The sequence below is a fragment of the Centrocercus urophasianus genome, unplaced genomic scaffold, assembly GCF_019232065.1.
Source record: "Centrocercus urophasianus isolate 14NV4802_14NV808 unplaced genomic scaffold, USGS_Curo_1.0 seq_30, whole genome shotgun sequence".
NCBI lineage: Eukaryota > Metazoa > Chordata > Aves > Galliformes > Phasianidae > Centrocercus > Centrocercus urophasianus.
In genome coordinates, this window is record NW_024884867.1 from 5551701 (window position 1) to 5574263 (window position 22563).

Here is a 22563-nt window from a genome sequence, read left to right on the forward strand (position 1 = left end):
GGGTGGGATGGGATGGGATGGGATGAGATGGGGTGGGATGGGGTGGGATGGGATGGGATGGGATGAGATGGGGTGGGATGGGGTGGAATGCAATGAGATGGAATGCAATGGAATGCGATGGGATATAGTGAGATGCACTGGGATGTACCTTCCCTTGGCAGTCGCAGGTGATGGGGCCAGGGTTACCAATGAGCAACGGTGAGTCAGAACAGGAGCAAGTGCAAAATAACAGAAGCACTTGCTCAGCGTGTTGCACTCAGCCAGGAAATCACATCTCCTCCCACATGGGCCCTGCAGCAGGCGGGGTGCAGCCCACCTCCATGGAGAAAGCGCCCAGCCAGGGCCAATCCTGCTCCTGCCTGCGCTGTGGTGCTGCATCTCTTCAGGCCACAAAGCCCCAGGGACAACCTCTGGGGGAGACAGGTGTTGCTGGACCCATTGGTACTCTCCATCCTGCCAGGGCCAGAGAAAAGCAGTTCTCACAGCGCGCTGTGGTCTAGCATGCAGCACTGAGATGTGTGTAACAGTGCTATTTACACCCTGGGGGGCATGAGAGCAGAGGACAGTGGAAAACCCAACCTCAGCCACATCTGAGTCACCTCCGGCCCCATCTGAGCGCAGTGAAAGGGAAATCCCCCAGCAGGTCAGGTCACGGAGGTGCCTCCTCCAACCCACTCACATTTTCCCCTCCTGCTGTTGTTGCCTTCCCTTGAGACCCCCTGTGTCTCCTCACCCCATTCTCACCGTGCCGTTTCTCCCCCCCCCCCGGATGCTGCAGTTTCCTGCTGACAGCCCCAACCCCGCTGCTGGGATGCGGCGGTGGCAGCAGCACATGGGAGGCATCCACGCGCTCATCAAACCCCCCATTTCTCCCAGCAGAAACGCTCAGGGCTGGGATCGTTCTGATGTTTTTCCCTTGGCACAGATATCTGCAGGCAGCCGGTTCTGCCGAGGCGACGCAGCGAGGCGCTGCCAAGCACGATGCACAGCGGGGCTGACATTTCCGAGCAGCATTTGGTGGATGATTAATGCTGCACAGTGTGGAGCCGTGCCAGAGCCGGTAGTGAAGCGGGGCACAGGGGTGCAAAGCCCCACTTGTAAGGCCGACAGCCCCCGGTGCCACCATTTGGCTGCATTGGTGCCAAACCTGCAGCGGAGCATCCCCATGCACAGGGATGTGGCTGCAGTGCCTGTGCCTCCAGCAGACCCCATTGGTGCCCATTTTGGGTACAAGTGATGCACTCAACCCAGCGGTGCCACCCACCCTTGTATCCTGCACCTCTTGCTCCCAGTGCAGCCCTGAATGTGTGCAACACAGAGCCACGGTGATGCTGCAGGGGGGAACCAAGCAGTGGAGCCGGCACTCAGCAGCTGCATTTGCTCAACTCAGAGTGCAAATGATTAAACCGTTATTTAGTTTTGTTAATGCTAAATTAGAGGCTTATTACGGGTTAAAGCAGTTATTAAGAAATGCTATTAAGCATCAACAGTGCTTAATAACTGCTTTATTAAACAGCTGTGCATGCTGGACACCCACCCATAGCCATGCACCCTGCAGACCCCATGGTGATGTGAGCGTCTCCATCCCCACGGCCCACATGCAGGGAGGTGAGCACTGGGTGCCCGCCAAGGAAGGGCCCAGACCAGCGACTTTGCAACTCCAAGCTTTATTCGGTTGCGGTGTGACTCACACGGAGGGAGATGGGAGGTGAGGCCTTGGGGGCAGCGGCAGATGGGGGCAGCGCTCGGCCCCCTGTGCCCGGCAGTGCAAGGGCTTCAGTTGGAGGGGTGGTAAGCGCCGCGCTGGTGCCACTGCATGTCCCGAATGCGCCGCACCGACTGGATCTGGGGGTGCTGGGCGCCAAACTCGGAGCTGTCTTTGTAGTCACCCTTCTCAAACAGGTACTGGTAGCCTCGGTAGCCAGGGTACTGATAGCCCACCCACCTGCGGGCAAGCACGAGGCGTGACTCAATGGCCACAGCATGGCCCAGTGGCCACAACACGACCCACTGGCCATAACCCAACCCAATGGCCATAACACAACCAATGGCCACAACACGACCCGATGGCCACAACACAACCAATGGCCACAGGATGGCCACGGCGCAGTGCCACGTGGGCGCATCGTCCACTCCCCTCACCCCCTACTCACGTGCCACTCTGCACCCGCACGGAGGAGACCTTCTCCTGGTAGCCATGCGCATGGAAGCTGGGCACGTCGTCGTCAATGATCTCAATTTTCTTGCCGGTGAAGCTGGGGTTTTCATACAGCACAATCTTGTGCTCCTGGCTGTCCTGCAGCGGGGAGAGCGGAGGTGGGGATCAGCACCGCCAGCCCCAGGGCTGGGCAGGGGGCAAAGCTTGGGGCCGTGGGGAAACTGAGGCAAGGGGTCCCCCCGCCGCACCCCCCAGCAGCCGCCCTCCGCTCTCAGGGCACCACTCCCCATCCCAACCACCCCCCGGGGGTCCCTGAGGGCTGCCCCTCCGCCTGTGGGGCTGGGGAGGGCGGGGGAAGGCGGGGGAAGCCATCGGGCTGCAGACCTTGGTCTGGCGGGTGGGTAGTGGCTGTCGGGGTGCTCTCACCACTTTGATGGGTCTCAGGGAGGTGATGCTGTCGCTTCTCCGGCTGTTGGTCCAGGAGTCCCAGCGGGGGTACTCCCCCTTCTCAAACACAAACTGCTCACCCTTGCAGCTTGCCTGCTCGTAGCCCACCCAGCTGGAAGGGAGCAGAGGGGTGGGCTTCAAGGGGGGGCTGCGATGAGCCCCCTGCCATGCCCCCTCTTCTCCATGCTATGAAACACAACAAGCACTGCAGTGCAGGGGGAGCAGCCTCCATCTAAGGCAAACACAGGTACCCCTCTCCCAGGACCCCCCTCCCCCACCAACGTACGGTCCGGAGTGCACGAGGATGGAGCCCACTTTGTCCACACCGGCATCCTTCAGGTTGGGGCAGACACCACTGAGCTCATGGCAGCGGCCCTGGAAGTTCTCCTGCTCGAAGATCGCAATCTGCAGGAGAATGAGGCCATGAGAGCAGGGCATGGCCCACGCTGACCCCAAAATAAGCACTGACCATAGGGCCCCCACCCTCACGGCACAGCCAACAGGGCGCATCCCCATGAGCCGCCAGCTCAGCACTGATTTCATGGTTCAGTGGGGCGGCAGGAGAGCGTGCATCACATCTGTGGGGATGGCAGGGGACTGGGAGCTGATCCTGGGTCCCTAGAATGCCTTGATCACAGAGAGGACCCCAAAGGGCAGAGCAGCCGCATGGTCACCCCAGCACTGGAGCTGCAGTTGGAATGCCCAGAGGGGATTTGGGGTGTCCTGGCCCCACAGACTGACCTTGGAGCTGGCGGGCTGCTGCTTGGAGGCCGGCATCTGGTGTTCGGAAGCCATGCTCAGCTGGGCGTGCTGCTTCTTCGGGGGGAAGCTCAGCATTAGCGGCTGCCAGACTGTGCTTGTGGCCCCCGCTCCATGCCCACATCCACACCCCATACCCAGTGCTGAACCACGCTGAGCCCCATCCTGACTGTGTCCCCACTGTGCTGCTCGGGGGTCAAAGCCCCGTTCCCCATGGGGTGAGGGTCCCAGCGCGGAGCTGGGATGGGCCCTGTGCACCAAACAGCCACAAAGTGGGGCGGTTCTGGTCAAAAATTGTATGACTGACTTAGTGCCCAGCTTCGGGCAGCACTGCCCCTGGGTTGCCCGGTCCGTGGCTCCGGGTGAGAAGCTGCAAGACAGGGTGGAAACAAACCCAGAAAGGAGAGGACAAAAAGAGAGAATCCTTACCAGTGAGACCAGTACCGCCTGAGCCAGTGGAGGTCTGGGACCGCGGGGTGGAATTTATACCGCCTCGCAGCAGAACGATGCCCAGACTATTTACCAAATAGCTAGAGCATGATTCAAAGCGAGAATGCTGGATTAAACCCCAATGAAAACCTCGGTCAGCTGACCCGCCGGGCCATTGTCTCCTGAAACCCCAAGTCGAAGTTATTTCATTAGCTTTCACATTCGCCTCACCCGCTTTGTTGGGTTTGTTGGCAAGGAGATTTGGAGTTTGCATGCATCAGCCGAACGCATGCCAAGACCCAGAGCGGCCCTTGCGAACAAAGGCCCGGCAGCCCTGCTTCAGGAGTTTTGGAGCCAGGGAATTGATCCCCCCGACAAACCGCCGCGAGCGCCGAACCGCTGCCGTCAGCACTTTCCTCGCGCAGTGCCAACTGGAGAGCTGGAGCGGGGAGCACCTGAGGCACCCATCCCCAGCCAGGGGATCCCCAGCCCTGTGCCAAGCGGGGTGAGCGCTGGGGGTCCTCCTGTAGCCCCAACCCTTTTTGGGGCCCCAGCAGTGACTCAACGTGGGTTCCATCGGCACACGGGGACAAAGACACCATTGGATCGCCACTGGGCCGCATCCTGCAGCTCTGCACCTGCACGGTGCTGGCAGGATCCCTCCTGTGACCAAGCCGTTTTCCTTGGTGACTCACGGTTCTGAGGCCCCTCGCAGCAGCACACCCCTCCATCGCCCCATGTGGCACACAGCATCAGCACAGAGGAGAGCAGCACTCCCAGAGCGTTCTGCAGGGCCTGCGCCCCCCACCTGCAGCTCCTCCTGCCCCAGCATCATGGAAGGACCCTGGGGCTCTTCTGCCCGGATATGTCCATCAGCACTCGCCCTGATGCACACAGGACAGCAGCACACAATCAGAGCTTAGCATAAGGCTCAGGAAGCACCCTCATGGGGCCACACAGAGCTGGGACTGCAGGAAACTGCTTCACACCAGGGATGGCTTTTGGCAGCTCTGGTGCGTGATCCATTGATGCAACAGATCCAGAGCAGGATCCTTCTCCATCCCCAATGCTAGGGGCAGAGGCACACAGTGTGAAGGGTGGTCACGTGCCCAGCTGCCATCACCATCCCCCACGAGGGTCCCCCCAGCCCAGGGTGAGGGCACATGGCGCAGCACCGAGCAGAGAATCATAAAAGTAGGTAAAGACCTTATCCAGTCCAACCCAAACCCACCCCCACCATGCCCACTAGCACGTCCCCATGTGTCCCAGACAACCGCACACGTGGGGTGCTCAGGTAGCTGTGATCCATCCCTCATCCCTGCTGCCAGTCCCAGACATCACCACTACTTCCACGCCCCATGCAGCTGCTCACAGTACCACCACCTGGGCGCAAGTGTCAGGATGGGTCCTCCTCTAATTCTGGGGCTCACAGCAGGATCCAGCAGTTGGCCCCAAGGCTCTGCCCTGCTGCGTGCCCCATCCGGGACAGCCTCATCCCAACACAGCAGGACCAGCAGGACAGGGTGCAGGAGATGCCCCATGCACCTGGTTGGCACCAGGGCCCCATGCACAGCCAAGGTCATGCCATGCCTGGCATCCCTGGTGGCTGCACCAGCACTGAGCTCACAGCATGGCACATGGCACAGGACGCATTTGCAACGAAAGGGGCTGCGGGGAAGTGTTGGGGAGATCAGCCTGGGAAGCAACAGCTCTGGAGGTGAAACAGTGCTGCAGTGTGCGGTACAGGAGCAGCCCCAGGGATGAAGGATGCACAGGAGGCTGAGGGCTGCGCAATGCCCTGGGGGTTATACATGGGGCACAGTCCAGCCGTGGGTCAGCCCCACTCTGGGTGCTGCACAGCATGTGAGCTGCCCACATGCCCAGCCGTGCTCCAGCCTTGGTCCCACTGTGCTCAGGGGCATCGCTCCCACGGCCCAGGCTTTGAGAAGGGAACAAACCCTTGGCAAGCGCCCCGAGCCGCAGCCCTGGGGCTGTTGGTTTTGGACGGCCGCAGCCTTTATGTAACACTGCACCCGCTCCGTGCGCCCCGGCTGCGCCCGCTTCCCACCCTGAGCACGCAGCGCCACAGCCTCAGCTCAGAGCTTTATTGAGGTTTTTGCACAAAGAACACCAAACCGATGGCACCGGCGGTAGCAGCACCACCGCCCATCGCAGGGCCGGCACGACGCTCAGCTGTTCTCGAAGCAGCCACGCTGGTGCCACTGCTGGTCCCGCACGCGGCGCACCGACTGCATCAGGGGCTGGTTGGCATCCCACTCGTTCCAGTGCCGGTACTCGCCCTTCTCAAAGACGTGCTGGCGGCCCCGATACCCCGGGTACTCATAGCCCACCCACCTGCGCATGGAGGCAGCGCTCAGCGGGGCCGTGGGGACAATTTGCTGTCCCCAGGACAGGAGAGCTGCCCCGTCCCACCGCTGTCACCCTTACGTTCCGTTCAGGGCCCGGACGCTGGCCACCCGATCCTGGAAGCCGTGGGCCCACAGGCTGGGCACGTCGTCATCCACGATCTCCATCTTGCGGCCGGTGTAGCCAGCATTCTCAAAGAGGTGGATCTTGTGGTCAGGGCTGTCCTAAAAGGGACATGGGTTAGGGGATAACCCCACGACCCCCTCCAGCCCTCTGTGCCCTCCACTGCCACTACTCACGATCTGGAGGGGGCGGAGGGACATGAGGCTGTCGCTGTTGTGGCTGTTGGACCAGGAGTCCCAGCGCGGGTAGTCACCCTTCTCCAGCACAAACTGCTCCCCAGCAAAGGCCTGCCGCTCAAAGCCCAGCCACCTGCAGGGCAGCACGTCAGCACTCCCCGCAGGGGGACATGGCCCAGGGCAGCTGTATCCCAGTCCCACCCCCAACTTACGGGCCGGACTCCACCTGGATGGAGCCCACCTTCTCCAGAGCTTTCTCGACCACGTTGGGGAGCTCCTCGCTCAACTCACACCTGCGGCCCTGGAAGTTCTCCAGCTCATAGATGGTGATCTGGGGGTGCAGAAACAGCACCAGCTGCTGTGGGTGGCTGCACATCTTGTGCCAGCACAGAGCTGAGCTGAGCACTCAGTCTCAGAGCCCGCCAGACCCCACGGATGTTAGCACCACATCCCCATGCCGGGGACAGCGCTCCACTGATGGTAGATCCGTGGCCCAGTGCTGGCTCCCACCAGTCCCACCACATCCCAGGCATGCTCCAGCCCTGAGAAAGAGCTCATATTTGGGTATTTTCACCTCAAACCCCACTGCCTCACATAGACTGCTGTGCAGTGCTGAGGCAGATCCCCACCCTGGGGGGGTCCCAGCTGCAAGCCCCGGTCTGGGTCACGGGGTGGCACGCAGGATAGAGGTGACACCCACATCCCTCAGCCCAAACCCACAAACAGCAGTTCATCACCACCCGAGCAGAGAGCCGCAGCAGTGCTCCATCTCCTGGAGCTGCATGCACTGCAGCCCAAGAGGAAAAATCACGGGGAGGTGACAAACACAACGGGACACAGCTGCTGCTGGTGGCTCTGATGGCACCGGCGCAGCCAGGGGCTTCACCACGTAGCACTCGGGTGCTGGTGACACCAGTGACCAACCACACGCACAGGCAGCGTGTCACCACCATCCCGCATACCTTATAATTGCCACCGCGCTCACCAGCGCCCTCCCCAGTCACCATCTGCTCGGGGGGACTCTGCTGCTCGGTCATCGTGCCTGGAAAACCCAAATCGCGGCCGTTAACGCAGCATCGGCTTCAGGTGAGGCACCTGACCCTCCCCACTGCTACAGGGTTAATAGGAGAGGGATCCAAGCAAGCCCCACGCGTGCCGTTCTGGTTAATTGCGGTTAACGACACCCCGCAGCGCCGCTCCTCGCCCCGGCCCGGCTGCGCCGCACACCTCTCTTGCTGTGTCCCGCGGCGATGCCCTGCTGCGGCCGCGCTATTTATGGGCTGCGTCTGCCCAGGGCAGCACTTTGCTCGGATGCTGATGCAGCAGCCGCGTCCGCTTGATTCCATCCGTGAGATTTCATCTCAATAGGGCGGGCGCGCGGCGCTGCATGGGAGCAGCGTTGGGATTTCTCCCGGCCGCCCCTTAAAAATGTGCCGCAGATTAACGTCGAAATCGGCGTCAGCACGTTCACGGAGCTTCTTGCCAGGAGCTCTGGAAAACTCTCCCATCAGCAGCAAAGGGCAGGGCTGGGGCAGAGCACAAGCAACACCGTGCAGGGCACTGAAGCTGCTGGGGGCTGCTCACGGCATGGAGGCAAGGGCGAAGGCAAGCAGATCCCCAAACCCATCTCACAGCCTTGCTCCTGCCCCCAAAGCCACGTCCTCCCTAGAATCCCACCTTTTCCCCCCTCTGTAATTCACGAGGATGAAGAAAAAGCGACCACTGCTGATCTGCTCCTGATCAAAGAGGTCAAATCCATGAGAGAAACCGCTTGCTCCTCCTTCCCAACACTTGTGCTCAGCTGAGGCAGCGCAGAACGCACACCATGGTTCCCTCCCAAGGCAGAGACTGGCTCACCCCCAATGGGACCACGGTGGGGTAAGGGAGCCTGCCCTGGGATCACACCACAGCTCAACTGACTCATTAGGTGTCTCTAATTAACACAGAGCTGATGAACGCACCGCTTTAAGGGCACGTTCCCACCTCACCTGAACAGCAAACACAGCACGTGGCAACAGAAGCGTGTGAAGAAAATAAACGTGTATGTAAAGTGCATTACAGTCTGTTCTGCCATTTATCACATAGGAACATGTTCACAGATCTTTTATTACAGTGAGAACCTGCAGAGAAGGAAGTAGGGATATTCAACTCTTATACAATATAAAGAAATAGAGCAGAAAAGACACTTTCCCATTCAACACCATTCTAAAGATGCTTTTTAATTAGACATGTAAGCATTAAACATTTCTCAGTAGTAGGTTGAACTACTAAATACAGTAAGTTTCAGTGCATTGTCCAAGCAGACGTGGAAATGCATACGCATTTGTTCCCCAAACACAGAGCCAAGGCTGTGGGCAAAGAATCTCTGCCTTCATCTGTCAGACCATAGAGCAGCCAGCTCTCCAATGAGCGCTAACGCAACGCCGTCAGCCTGCTGAATTAAGCCTGCCTAAGTGTTCTGGTAAGCAGGGGGAATTTACCTGATTTCTAGATCTTTTTTAAAGTGGGACTGAGCTGGTGAACGCTGCCTGAAAAATTCCAACAGCCGTGCGCACAAAGCTGGCCTCAGATCTGCCTTTTCCACCACGATCCAACAAGAAGGGAAGAAAACGTGCAATTTGTTGAGAATCGGCTACGGGCAGCTCTTGTGGTTGACCCCATTTGAGCAGACATCCACAGCTCGGGGCTGGAAGGTCAGGTGGCGAGTTGGGAGGTGGAAGAGGCTTCCGATGGGACGGGGGCAACGGTGTGCAATGGGGCACGGCAGCAAGGAAGGGTTTTAATTAGAGAGCCGTGCTGATGAAGTGCGAGGAGCCGCTACTGCAAGCGGAGCTGGGCAGACGTGCAGATGGGCCCTGCGTGCTGCCGTGCCCACGAGCAGGGCGGCTCCTCCAGGAGGAGCAGTGGCACACGGGTTTGGCAGCGAGGGGCTCGGCAGGCAGCAGCACTGCTGTGGGAGCCCCGGCGGAATGGGAGCCTTCTGAGGAGCTGGGATGGTGAAGGAGAAAAGGAGAAAAAGTTCAGTGCTGGTGGCTGCGTCTGCAGGAGCAAAGGGCGCCCGGCAGCGGGGCCGAAGCAACAGGCGGCTCCTCCTACGGGCTGCTGAAAAGAGCACTTCATGGGGGAAAGGATCAGGTGTGCCCCGAAGGGCCATCGTGCCTGACAGCCAAACCTGCATTCCAAACCGCATCGGGGACCCAGCGGCAGCCTGAGAGCTGCCTTACGCCTGAGGCCAGGGGTGCGGCTGCTGGAACCTCAGCCTTAGCAATAGAAGGACAAGGAAATCATCTGAGCCCGCAGCTCACCTTCAGGCCGTCCCACACAGTCGGCATAAAAACAGAACTTAAAACGGGTATTTACAGATCAATGGATAAAAACATGAAGTGGGATCATCCAAACTGCCGTGAAAGTGACGTTCGACAATCGACTGGAACCCTGATATGAGTAGAACATCCTCCCTCTTGTCTTCCTTTTTTTTTTGTTATAAAAAAACAGTATTTACATTCTTTTTTTATATATATATATATATGTATATATGTATATATATCTTTTTAAAGAGAACTGGTTGACGTTATTGCTTGATCCTTTTTTGTAGGAAAGACATTCCGATGAAGCAATTATCCCACATGCTGACAAAACACTGAATGCACCACTTCAAGGGTGACCCAAAATTAACAATTTGTTCATCTAAAAAAAAAAGAAAAAAAAAAGAGATCCATCTGCCGGATCAGCAGAGCACACGGAAGTAGAAGCCAATCAAAAATACATTGTACAAAAAAAATCATCAAGTTTCCTTTTTCAGTATGGCAGTAAACATCATTTGTTCTTCCACTCTCACATTCCACAAACTTCCTTCTCAATAGGAGCTATTATTTTTTTTTTTTCAACCCCCCCCAAAAAAGATAAATGTGATTAAAATCCTGATGTTCATAAACAAACACAAAGCCCAGCCTCACACCCATCTACCAGAAGTCAGACTTCTCAGGTGCTGAGCATCCAGGTAGGAATGAAGTCTTTGTTCTACAGCGAGGGGACTTCTCCAGTGCACAGCACTCCTACATCAAACACGACAATCTTTCTGAAAGTCAGTGCTATGAACCACTGGTTCTTCTTCCAGGTAGCTCTAAAGTGACCATCCTCCCACATCCAGAAAGATACAGCTTTGTATTTGACTATGAATATTAAGCAGCTTTCTCCACAAAACAGGAAGGCACCATGCACATAGCAGTTGAGGCAGGAAGCAAACAGCAGCAACATGATGTGTGAATTTTAAGTTCAGATGAGTTAAGGCTTCTGTTAAACTTCTTTATCTTCTAGCTAGAATCACTATCTGAAAAGGAAAAAACAAGACAGAAATTGCTGAAGTAAATGAATGAATGGTCAAGGAATATCATAGAATATAGGTTGGAAAAGACTACTAAGATCATCTGGTCCAACCACAACAGCAGTGAAGCACCTTTTAGCATCTGCAGTAGCAAAGACCCACAAATGTCTGTTTACTGGTGCAGTGTCATCGTGGTCTTGTCCTGTTCAACGCACTGAACATCCAAGAGCTGCCCAGCATGCTGCTGAAAATCAGCACGCTCATATTGTGTACAAGTCTCACTTCATACAATCATAATCATGGAACCATAAAGGTTGGAAAAGACCTCTAAGGTCATCCAAGCCCAGTGGCTGCCTTGCTGCTGGTCAAACAGAAGCACCAGGGAATGGCAGCACAAATGGGCTGAGAGGTGTCAAGGCAAAACCGACTGCAGAGAATGAGTGTAAATAAACGTGTCCAGGAATGCAGTCTACTTTAATATTTACACTTACACAGCTGCTATACTGACACATTAAGGAAATATTTTCCATGTCTCTCTTGTCTTTGCGTGCTTTCATTTAGCAAAGCCCCACTTTCAGCATCAGAAGATACCTTTATCAAACCTGATTCTCATAATGGCTCTGTCTCTTCTTTGATTTCAGCTCCTTAAGCCACTGAGGAGATTTTTCCTCTGACCTAGGATATAAAAACACACTCTTTAATAATGAAAATTCATCAATGAAACAAACCAAAAAAAAAAAGAATTACACAATTTTCTCGAGCCTCAGGAGCCCTCCTTGCACCTTTTTGACTCTTGTGGAAGTCTCTCACCTTTCCTCCTTCTCTACACTGGAGGGCAGTATTCTGCTACCAGTTCCAAGCTGTGGTTTAGGGGATTTGAACGGCTGAGCAGAACTTGGCTCACCAGGACTCTCAGATTCGTGTCTTTTCCGCAGCTGGGCCTAAAAAGTGAAAATAAAGAACAGGGGTCCTTCTTAAGGCAGCAGGAAGGCTGTGCAATGCAAAACCCATCACACGTTTATAAACAGAAATGATCCAACAAACTGTGCCTTCACTCACCTTGAGAACAGAGTGGTCCATTCCTGGAAATATGGGAAGCCTCTGACCTTGCATAGCAGACAATCTCCCAGAACGCAGTGTCCTTTCTTCCTCATCAGAATCCTCTTGTTGCATAGGTTTCTTCTCTTCTAATCAATTGTTTAAAAGAAAATATGTATGTTCAGCAAGCTTTCCACCTCTAAGTTGTTCTAGAACTCTGCTGTTCAAAAATGTATTAATAATAGTAATGCACCACTGTAATGAGTTCAGTGCTCCAATGGAGCAACAATCACCCTGAACACTCAGCAACAGAAAGATTTCTTGCTGGCTGACAGAAGGGAACCAAAGGTACTCCTCAGTTAATGAATGTTGCTTTGTGGAGACCTGAGAGTGGCCCTTCAGTATCTAAAGGGGCTGTGAAAAAGAAGGGGATGGACTCTTCAGCAGGGAAAGGACAAGGGGAAATGATTTCAGACTTAAAGAGGGGAGATTTGAGAAGGATATTCGGAAGAAGTTTTGACACTGAGGGCAGTGAGGCACTGCACAGGGTGCCCAGAGAGCTGGTGCTGCCCCATCCCTGCACACAGCCACGCTCAGGGCACGGGGCTGTGAGCACTGCTGGAGCTGTGGGTGTCCCTGTGCACTGCAGGCAGTGGGAGCAGATGGCCTTTGGGGGTCCCTTTGGACTGCAATGGCTCCACAACCCCTTCACTCATTATTTTCTCCACAAACAAGCTTGTCTTATTCCAGCTGCCAGAACTAACGGAGATGGAAGCTCTCCTCCACTTCAGTCTTTGGTAGCTCACAGCAGCAGAGCACCCTCCAGGCTCCAAGGAACGGAGGGGAAGGCTCAATTCAGAGGATGGCCCAGAGGTGGCAGGAAGAAGCTACTGCTAGACTACAGTGCAACTCCGGGTGCATTCCAACATTGAGAAACTGCTGCCCTTGCAACCAAGTTGATTACACCTCGTTATTTCAGACAGCTGAGGGATACCTGTGGAATCTTTGAACATCCACGCACTGCCCGATTCTTCCGTCAACGAAAATCTGTTTTCATACTCCAGCCCTCTGCTTCTCCTCAGAGAGTGGGAAAGAGGAGCCCGATGGCGTCTCTTCTTGCTGAGCTGCACACGGTTTTTCAGGGCACTGGAGTCCAGAACAGTGGTTTGCTATAAAAAGAAACAAACCCCTTCTTCTCAACCAGACTGAAAATAAAAGCCACCCCCTGCATAACGGCTCCCCACCCCATTTGCACCAAACCCTACAGTTCAACTAAACGATATATATTTGCCTGATCGTTACTCTTCTTGCAGGAAGCTATATTAAAGAGAATTAATGATGAGGAGATGCTGCATTGTGGCTAACTGGGTGCAACGCTGGGCCTTTGATCTCTCTTGGCTGTGGACATCTGATCTGCATGAATTAGTTTCACTAAATGAATTAATAAACGGGATTTGGGTTGCTGAAGTGCTTTGTGAATGCGGGCCTTGCTAGCTAGTAACAGCTGATGGCCAAGAGGGAGACTGGGATCTAAAAAGGACAACTAGACCAAGTCCTGGTGTAGCTGAGGGCTGTAATTTAATTTAACGTGATGACAGATTGCCATCCATTGAACTTCCACGCTGGCTTACCAGCAACAAGTAGACCACAAGCGAAGCAGCATGGTACTGAAAAAAAGAATTACCTCCTCGATCCATAAGAAAGTTATTAATAAACATCTTTAGCTATAGCCTTCACCCTTAGCCTTTTCCAAATGAGAAGTTAGCTGGAAAAATTCACTACGATAAAGAAAAGGCAGAAGACAGAGGGGAAAGTCTGCAGAAGGGAATGCTTTGTGGTGGCTGGTGCTGGCAGCAGTACAGCTAACGGAGAAGGAGAGCTTGCCTTTTCCTCACAATAGCTTACATCAATGAAGGAGAAGTCAGTGGTCTTTCCATCAGGATAAGCATCTCCTGGAGGAGGTAACTCAGTCCCATCCGTAGAGTCTATGTCAGTGCTGGATCGGTCCAGACTTGTGCTCCTTTGGTCTTTAGAGAAGTCACAGCGGTCAGCCAGGGAGGTGGGCTCTGTTTGAGAGGACAGGGATGATGGCTGGCTGTTCGGTGGCTGCTTTCTCGTGGAAATGACATCATTTTCTGATGAAGGAGATTCAGGCACAAAGCTGTGGGTGAAGAAAATGAAATCTATGAGACTTCAGGGTGAACAAACACAGGCGAGGATACTCTGCATCACACATTAACAGTCACGAGGTAACCTAACACACAGGAATCCAAACACACTTTTTGAACAATAGACCACAGTGTGTGAGACGGACCAAGGCCATGGAAATCCTGGAAGGGAAGCACTCAGGAGCCCCTGCTGAACAGCCACCACCACCAACCACTGGGACGTGAGATAATTTCCAGCCTGGCACAGGGAATGCTGCACAGAGCGTTCCAGCCCGTGGGTGGTGAATGCTGCTTCCCTCCTCCAGCAGTGGGCCCTGAGATAATTAAGGAACGGTACTAATGAGCTCCAGGGGAAAGCTTGGTCTGGCATTCTTTACCTCAAATGGTATTTGCTATCTGCAGCATTAGTGGATCTAAATATCCACTGAAATACAGAATAATGTAGAGAAAAGGAGATGCAATCCGGAGACATAACACCTCTCACAGAAATGCATGAGAGCTGTGTTAAAGGACCCTCCCTGATCTCACACCTCCACAAAGCCTCTCCCCTTTGGCAGCCCAGCACCTCAGCTGGTGCAGCTCAGTGCAGAGCTCACCCTGAAAATCCATGGGAGAATGCAAGGAGAAACACAGCTCCTCTCACTGAACCTGCGCTGCTTGGTGGTTTCTAATTCATCCCCTCTCCTACGGGCTCTCCTTGCACAGTTCCATCACACACTGCAGCACAGCAAGGAGAAACAGCACCATCAGTTCTGCACAGTGGGCTCCTCCAGCTGATTAGCAAATTAGGGGAAAAATTTCCTTCAGAACAATGGTCAAATACTGTAATGTAAAGTATGCTTCCAGCTCCCATTACGGAGAGGCATTACGTATCTTTTTCTACTGCTTGATTAAGATTTCACATTTTATGAATATACCCAGATATACTGCTTTGAGTACATTACCAACACTTGCAAATACTCCCTCTATGAAGATCTTTTGCGTGCGATCTAAAAAAGCCACTTCCCATAAAAGTTAATTGTTTTTCCTTATGAAGTCTGTTTCAATCTGTAACCGAGGATTTTCTATGACATCAGTTTGGAAATGCTCACTCGACTGCTTGAGAAAATAGCACTATCTTGTAGATAGGCTAATCAGGAACCCAATTCCTGCCTCCAAGTCCAACCATGTCCCTCCATTCCAAGCAGCTTTTTGCAGCGAGCCCAAAGCAGCCCCAATGCCTGCTCCACAGTGACTCAGCCCTGGGTGACAATGATCCTTCCTCCCCCTCCAAGCAGCTCATTGAGCAGCAGGGCCATGTATATCCTGTTGCCATGTAGTCATGGTTTATTTTGAAATTCCCTTCCTCTCAGAGAAAATGAGTTCATACGCAGATGCATCAATGAAATGCTCCTAAGGGGGATAAAATGATCCCCTTCGTGGCTCCAGTACTGGAAAATGCCAGAAGGTGGAAGCTTCAAGCAGAGCTGTAGGCATCGTTACACGGTACAGGAATTAAAAACTAAACATTTGCTACAGAGGAAACAAAATGCCAGGATGTGAGGACGGAGAGTTCAATACTTTAATAAACCAAACAGTTTCTCTGCTGCTTTTCTAATCCTTCAAGTGTGAAATAGCTGTCTCTTCAGGAGCTGAGAGAAGCACCTTGGTTAAGAAACTGATTTCCAAAAACACCTACAAGGTACTAAAATCACAGTTCATTTTACAGAAAAGCTGGATGCTGGCATGTCACTCTGTCAGCTGAAAGCTCCCCTTGACTTCATATGCGATAATATTTATATATATATATATTTATAACTCAGAGTTCTCAAGTGTAAAATACACGAAGTAGAATTGATATTAATACCTGTAAGAGTTCAACGAAACAGCATCAAAAAAGAGCAGGAAAAATGCTATTTCCACATTATCTTGAGCAGAGAAAACATTGGCTTGAGCAGGACAGAATCACAGAATGGCTGGGTTGGAAGGGGCCTTAAAGATCAGAGTCATGGAATCACAGCATGGTTGGGTTATAAGGGGCCTTAAAGATCACAGAATCATGGAATCACAGCATGGTTGTGTTGGAAGGGACCTCTGAGCTCCCCCAATCCCTGCCATAGGCTGGTTGCCCCCACCAAATCCCAAAACTGCTCACACAGCCTGCCCAACCATGGTCAGACCACGTCCTTACCTACCTGATGGGAAGAAAGTGGACAGTTACAGCAGAACCTCTGCCCATCCCCAGCTCTACCCATCGGACCCACATATCACACAAGTAGATAATCACTTTCTAAACATGCAACTATACATTTCTAATTGCAACTAAAGAAACAAATGCAATGTAAAACTACACTACCTTAGTCAAAGCCGATCATCGAGAAAATAGACTTTTCCCATATCTTCTATCATTTTAGCACTACAAAATACCATTCTGCTTGTGTGTTTCATGCACCAGCAGACTCGTTAGATCTATTCCAGTCGAAGCTGTTTTTGCCATTGCCTATAAAAGTGGTGCTACTGCTTTCTCCCTGGGGGGTGGCACTTAAATTCATTGCTGCTGGCAGACACCCGCGAAATATTTCTTCACCTACAGACTAAAGAAACCTTACACCCACTGCAACAGGAGGGTGCAACTTCAGAATACCATACATGTGCACAAGCACACTTGAGTGTTTGCAGCAAAAACCAGAAGGATGGGTGCTACTCATGAAGCAGCCCAGGCAGGACGGTGCTCACCTGTCCCCGCTGCGCCGCTGCTCACTCCAGGTGCCATACTGGCTGTCGGGCTCCTGCACCAACGTGTCTGTGTCCTTGGCTTCAGGGGGCTGTCTTGTGAAGCATTGCTTCAGCTGGTCCTGCAACAGAGCAAATGAAACCCACCATTATTCCTTCATCCCTAGGCTGAATGGCTTCGGTTTTATTTCCTGCTGTGGTTTTGAATCGATTGATTCCACTTGAAGGTAGAAAAAAGGCTGTGAGCTCCAAACCACAGCTCTCTACAACATGAGCACCGATTTCCTGGCCAAACAACCCATTCTAAAGGTAGAAACCAGCTAGTTTGTTTTAGCAACTCTTATCTCACCCATGCAACAACAGGAGTTCTGCACAGAGCCCCCCAAGCACACAGGGGAAACGTCAGCTCCACTGATGTTTAAAGCTTGCTAGCTTTAAAAAGCGCTTTCATTTTCGAACACTTCCTTTGGAAGACCTTCAAAATAAAAATCATCAATAAATAAATAAGCAGAAGGCCAGACACTAGAAAGCCCTTGGCAAATGGATGGTTGTTACTGGAAAGTTTAAATACAGCACAGAAAGTAGGGCAGATTGCAATGTTGGTGGGTCGTTTTTCCTTCGCTGCGTTCCACTTTGACCTTTCATACCTCAAGGGATTATCTGATGAAGGCAGGAGATGCATGAAATAAAAAGGGGATCAGTGCATCCGAGGACCTTTTGGGGACAGAAGTGGGCCAGCTGCTGCTGCTGGCACCTTCGATTTGCAGCAGACTGATGTTCCTGTGCACCAAAACGTAGCAGTGCTGTACCTTTTGCTTTGCATCTGCATGGAGATGAGCACTGAAGTAGAGTTACCCAAACGCACCCGTTGCCCTGCTTGGACACAAACACAGCTCTTGGTGCCATACCAGCCGTGTGGTTTCTTGTGCCATCACTTCTGTCAATCTGAAGAATGCTGCTCTGAGGCTGACGATTCAGGATAGCTAAGCAACACAGGCAGGAGCTACTCAAGAAGTTCTATAATGCTTGCATCTTTGGGAGCAAATGCCTGCATCTTTTTTTTTCCTTATTCCATCAAGTGTACCATCAGCAATTGCCATTTTCTAGTCCTACCGCTGCTATTTGCTGCTGACAAAGTGGTCTGTTTTAACACCAAGTGAAATAAGGAAATAAAAGGCTCAGCTACTTGTTCCAATATTAAAAAGCACCATTGCCAGACAATTCTCAGCCTGCAAAACTCAAGGTGCCCATTTGGGGAGTTACACAAAATTCCCTGCTTTCAGATGTCCCCACGTCTCACAGCTCATTGAGTGTAATTCTTAACCTCCATTTCTCCACATGCCCATGGATGGACAGATGCAAGCTGAACTCCTCCACTTTTCCATCCATCCCCACCTGCAGCAAGGTGCTTCCCCTGGCACTCAGATGTCTGGCAGAAGAAATTGCCTTGTTGCTCTTAGAAACCACACAGCGTTTCCTCTCCCTTGGCACGGGCACGTGGTTGGGTTCCTACAAACTCTCCTTGCAGGCCCTGTGTGGGGCAGAACCAACACTCCCCTAACAGACATGAGCCCTCAGGGCACACATTGCCCACTGTTTATAAAAACCACTGTGTTATCACTAAAATGGTGGCTGTAAGGAGAAAACATGCACAGCCCAGATAATAGCACCACCCCAGCAGCAGCAGGAAAGGCATTCAGACAGAACTGTGCTGCTCAACTGAAGGTTCTCTCAGAGCTCTACGTGTGTATTGGTTCATGGCTGAAATGCTTTTACACAGGAGTGATTCCAAATTAGATCATACAGATACATTTGCTTCTGCTGGCATTACCATTTCCCCTGGAACAGCTCAGCGCTCCTGACAAAGAGCATGAATGGAAACAGCACCAAAAGCTTTAAAACACGACAGCATAGGGAACATAACACAGCACTCCTGGATGCACAAGTGATGCTCTTTGGGTCTGCCACCAGCCCAGTCCATCACACAGCTCACAGTGCCCCGTGCCATTCACTCACACAGACACAGCAGAACAAACAGCCCAGCAGAACAGACCTGTGCTGGACAGGGTTGGTTTGTTTTTCATGTGAGATAATTATTAACGTGTTGAAGTTGTGCAGGTGGCCCGTTCCTTCTTTGTTTTATCCCTCGGAGCAGAACGAGCTCAAAAGGTCAAAGCGTGCACAACCAGAGCCAGACACTAAAAGGACCTCAAGAAACAGAGCATCATCCACAAAAAGAGGCATTTCAAAAGGAAAAGGCAATTAAAAAAAAGGGCTCTGGTCTCTTCTTCACACGCAACATAAACCCAAGTGAAGAATTCCCTTACTTACCGTCACAGAAAGCACACAAGGTGTCCCCAGTCAAACACCACTCTCCATCCAGTACTCAAATGCAGTAATTCCCCATGATTGGATCAATTTAATCATTCCACCAACAGTAGCCATGATAAACACAACGCAATTTTCAGATGGAGCAGAACAGCAGAGTCGGACACTGACTCACAATTCGCTCTACTCCATCTACAAGCAGAAGTTATGATTAAAGCTCTTTCAGGACTCTCTTGGAATGAAGCTGCTTTGGCAATAATCCAGGATTGATTATCCCTGCAATTTCCAGTTCCTGAAAATGATGTGCACACAATATTGCTCCTGCCAGTGCAAAAATTTACCATAACTGAGAATGAACGCATATATTTATGTGAAGAACTCTTTTGCACTGCTGTGAAATAAAGACTTGGCGCACGAGGAGCAGCAGTTGACAGAGATCTCACAAGGTAGAATCTGCACAGACAGCTTCAAAAATAATCTTTGTTTGCTAAAGAGACTGAGACATCAGACAGCCAAATGACACCCTGCAGCTTGACGTGCAAACAGGAGAAGCTAAACTCTGCTGGAAGAGTGAATCTGAATAGATAACTGCACAAAGGAATGGAGTTTGGACCATCCACTCTACCAGCACAAAATTCACAGGAAAGTTTTGCCAGCCTCTTGAAAGGTTTTTTTGGGTGTATATTTACACACACATACACACACACACACACTGATAAAATACATTAAAAGAAAACAAAATAAAAGCACTGGTTGGCCTTAGAAACTATGCAATATTGGACGGGATGGGACTGGGGGAAGGAAGGATGGGATGGGGCCCTGGGCGGCGTGAGCTGGTGGTTGGCACCCAAGCCAAAGCAGGAGGTTGGACTGGGTGATCTCTAAGCTCCCCTGCAACTTAAGCCATCCTGCAATTCTGCAACCTGGATATTTTCACTTCCAAAGCACCGGAGCAGCAGTGCAGAGGGATGCCATGGCTACTTACTATCCGGCGGATGAGTGCTGCCCACAGGGAGAAGGTCATGGCTGGGACCAGGCTCGGTGCCGTGGGGCACTGGGTCCCATGGAGCAGCACCCGCTGCCGCCCGCCCCACCCGGCCCTGTGGCCACAGATAGCAGTTCCAGGAACTGCAGTTTTCTCTCCAAGAAGCTGAAGGAGCTCCAACTCCACCCGCGTGCATGGATACGCAGAGCTGCCCTCCTCAGCCCCAAACGCTGCCAAGCAATGGAAAATCCTCAAAGAAAGGCTGGAGTATTGACAGAAGTGATGGGATGAATCTGTCTCAGAGTCTTTGCATCCCTGCACAGGGCAGTCCCAGCTTTCCATGGCCCCCATCCAGAGCTTTGCAAAGGACCCCTGTGACCCTGCGCAACGATTTCTAGCCACAGCTTCTGCACAACTGCAATCCATCACTCCTTCCACTAAGGATTCCCAAGGCGATTTGGAGTTTGTCATGCTCTGTGCCCTGAAAATAGAGCTGCTGGGACTCGCTGTGAACTCACCACCACCCACCACGTGGTCTCTGCACAAGGCTCCAGCACTGCAAGGGACGAGCTGGAGCACACTGATTTGATGCTGTTATGGTAGGAAGTGAATCTATTTGCTTTTTTTTGACAAGCTGCATGCTTGAAATCAACACCTCCCACTTGGAATGCTGTTATCTCACAGCTCTGCTGTACAGTTAAGGCTTTTCCAAGCAAGAGGCAATTTTAAGCCTCAAACAAACAATCTTGGGAAATAGGGCTCCCCAGTTTGAAGTCCAGGATTTAAGATGCACACAGAGCAGTGGGATTTCCTGCCAGCAAATGAATATCTGGAAATGGTGCACCGCTCGTTTAAACAAAAATTCCATACAACCTAGAAGCTGCTTGCATCATCTCCTTGCAACAAGCCTGAGGAACACCAGAGAGCTGAGCTGAAGTGATTATTACTGTCAAAACAAGTCGGGAACAACAGAGGCACTCAGCTCAGCACCCACCGCTGTGGTTGCATGGCCCTCATTTGCGCTGCCAGCCACATTCATGGCCCATTAAACCGAAGAGAAGTTATTAAGAATGAAAAAGCATGAGCTGGCCCTCGTATCTTCGTTAATTAAACAGAACAGCTCTCCTCCTCCCCCGAGCCCCAAGCTACACAAACACTCCTTTCTGAAAGCCCACTTCCTACAACTTCCTTCTCGCTGCCACAATAGCTGTCTGCAAATTGAACAATAAATGGACAGGACACAAAGTATTTTTGAGAACGATTTGTTGGGTTTCCAGGGAATACTGAGGCCAAATAGGTCTATAGCAAAACAGTAGAGCTCAGAATAAGAATGCCAGCACGCATTTGGTTCTTTTGCTGAAGGATACTCAGGGCACAGGACCTCGGGTAAAACCAAAGTGTTTGGTGCAGATGAATGCTCTCCAGAATACGAAAGAAAAAAATTGCCATACTTTTACAGCAGCACAAAGGCATAGCTAAGGAACTGAGGGTATTAACCACAGGTTTTATATGATGGCACATCAATGATGTAATCCCCAGGCTTCTGAAGTGTTCAACTTTTATGACCTCCAGCAAGGAAATAACCAACTACACCAACTCCTTTCCAGTGCTGACAGTTCTCTCAGTGCCCAAGAGCCTCCTGCACAGCCCAGAAGCATGGTGGTGATTTATCCACAAGCCCTTTCCCAGATGCAAAGCTTGCAGGAGCGACATAATACTAAATAAGGAGCCTACTTGCCAGCTTGCCCTCATTTAAGAACTTAGAATCACAGAATGCTTTGAGTTGGAAGGGGCCTCAAACATCACCCAGTTTCAATCCCACTGCAGTGGCACATTGAAGAGCACAACAGCACCAACTCCCCACTCATACAAGGGCTGAGTGACCTTAAGTTGGAGCACAGGAGCTGCTCACAAGCTGAGCTAAATGCATGCACAAAGCCAAGCATGTGCCAAAAGAATGGCAGCTCCGCTGCTGCCTTCAGCAAGTTTGCTGGAAAGGTGACCCCACACCCCAGGGCTCCCTGCTCTGCAGAGCAAGAAGCACAGTTGCCCTCTGCAGGTTCCCCATTCCCATTTTGCAGTCCCATCCATTTCACTTGTTTAAACAAGTTTTGCGTTCGGGTGGTTCTAATAAATCCAATGTATCAACTTCAATACAAATGTCACCATGCTAACAGTGTAACAATGGTTACCAAATATTTTCCTCCTCATTCTTTTGTGCTCACCTGACAATATTCCAGCGCAGCCAAAAAGGAGATTAGCAGAAAGCTGGGCCAAAAAAGCAGCAGAGCTGATAAAAGCAATGCTGGAAACGGCCCCATTGCCTGATGCCACACCTGCCCCAGGAATGTGGCTTTGCCTTGGATCCCTGATGAACAGCCCTCAAGCACATGTCACAGAATGGGGGTTGTTGAGGTTGGAGGGGAGCTCAGAGATCCCCCAGCCCTGCCGTGTGCTGGCTGCCCCCAGCTCAGGCTGCCCATGCATGGCCTCGGGCACCTCCAGGGATGGGGCACCACAGCTCTGGGCAGCACTGCCAGGGCCTCACT

At 52.1% G+C, this 22563-nt stretch overlaps 3 protein-coding genes across 10 annotated transcripts in view; all 3 read right to left on the minus strand.

Moving 5' to 3' along the window:
* Positions 1-1776: 1776 nt before the first annotated feature.
* On the minus strand, positions 1777-3400 carry CRYBB2 (crystallin beta B2). Its single transcript, XM_042829151.1, has 5 exons — positions 3347-3400; positions 2892-3010; positions 2585-2717; positions 2154-2296; positions 1777-1945 (listed from the first exon to the last, which is right to left on the minus strand). The coding sequence occupies exons 1-5, from the start codon at positions 3398-3400 to the stop codon at positions 1777-1779; spliced, it is 618 nt and encodes a 205-aa protein (XP_042685085.1).
* A 2582-nt stretch (positions 3401-5982) lies between these two features.
* Positions 5983-7691, minus strand: CRYBB3 (crystallin beta B3). Its single transcript, XM_042829052.1, has 6 exons — positions 7687-7691; positions 7422-7501; positions 6672-6790; positions 6460-6592; positions 6242-6384; positions 5983-6148 (listed from the first exon to the last, which is right to left on the minus strand). The coding sequence occupies exons 2-6, from the start codon at positions 7494-7496 to the stop codon at positions 5983-5985; spliced, it is 636 nt and encodes a 211-aa protein (XP_042684986.1). The 5' UTR covers positions 7497-7501; positions 7687-7691.
* A 2453-nt stretch (positions 7692-10144) lies between these two features.
* KIAA1671 (KIAA1671 ortholog) overlaps positions 10145-22563 on the minus strand; it is a 45349-nt gene continuing 32930 nt past the window's right edge. For 6 of the 8 annotated variants that reach the window (XM_042828641.1, XM_042828642.1, XM_042828640.1 and 3 more), the window contains 7 exons: positions 16705-16823; positions 13727-13982; positions 12816-12990; positions 11843-11970; positions 11594-11724; positions 11375-11458; positions 10145-10789 (listed from right to left, as the gene is read on the minus strand). In XM_042828641.1, the coding sequence (XP_042684575.1) occupies positions 11380-11458; positions 11594-11724; positions 11843-11970; positions 12816-12990; positions 13727-13982; positions 16705-16823 (888 nt within the window). In that variant the 3' untranslated portion in view covers positions 10145-10789; positions 11375-11379. Of the gene's footprint in view, positions 10790-11374; positions 11459-11593; positions 11725-11842; positions 11971-12815; positions 12991-13726; positions 13983-16704; positions 16824-20014; positions 20069-22239; positions 22351-22563 lie in introns of those variants that run through there. The other 2 variants (XM_042828647.1, XM_042828644.1) reach the window with 2 other exon arrangements.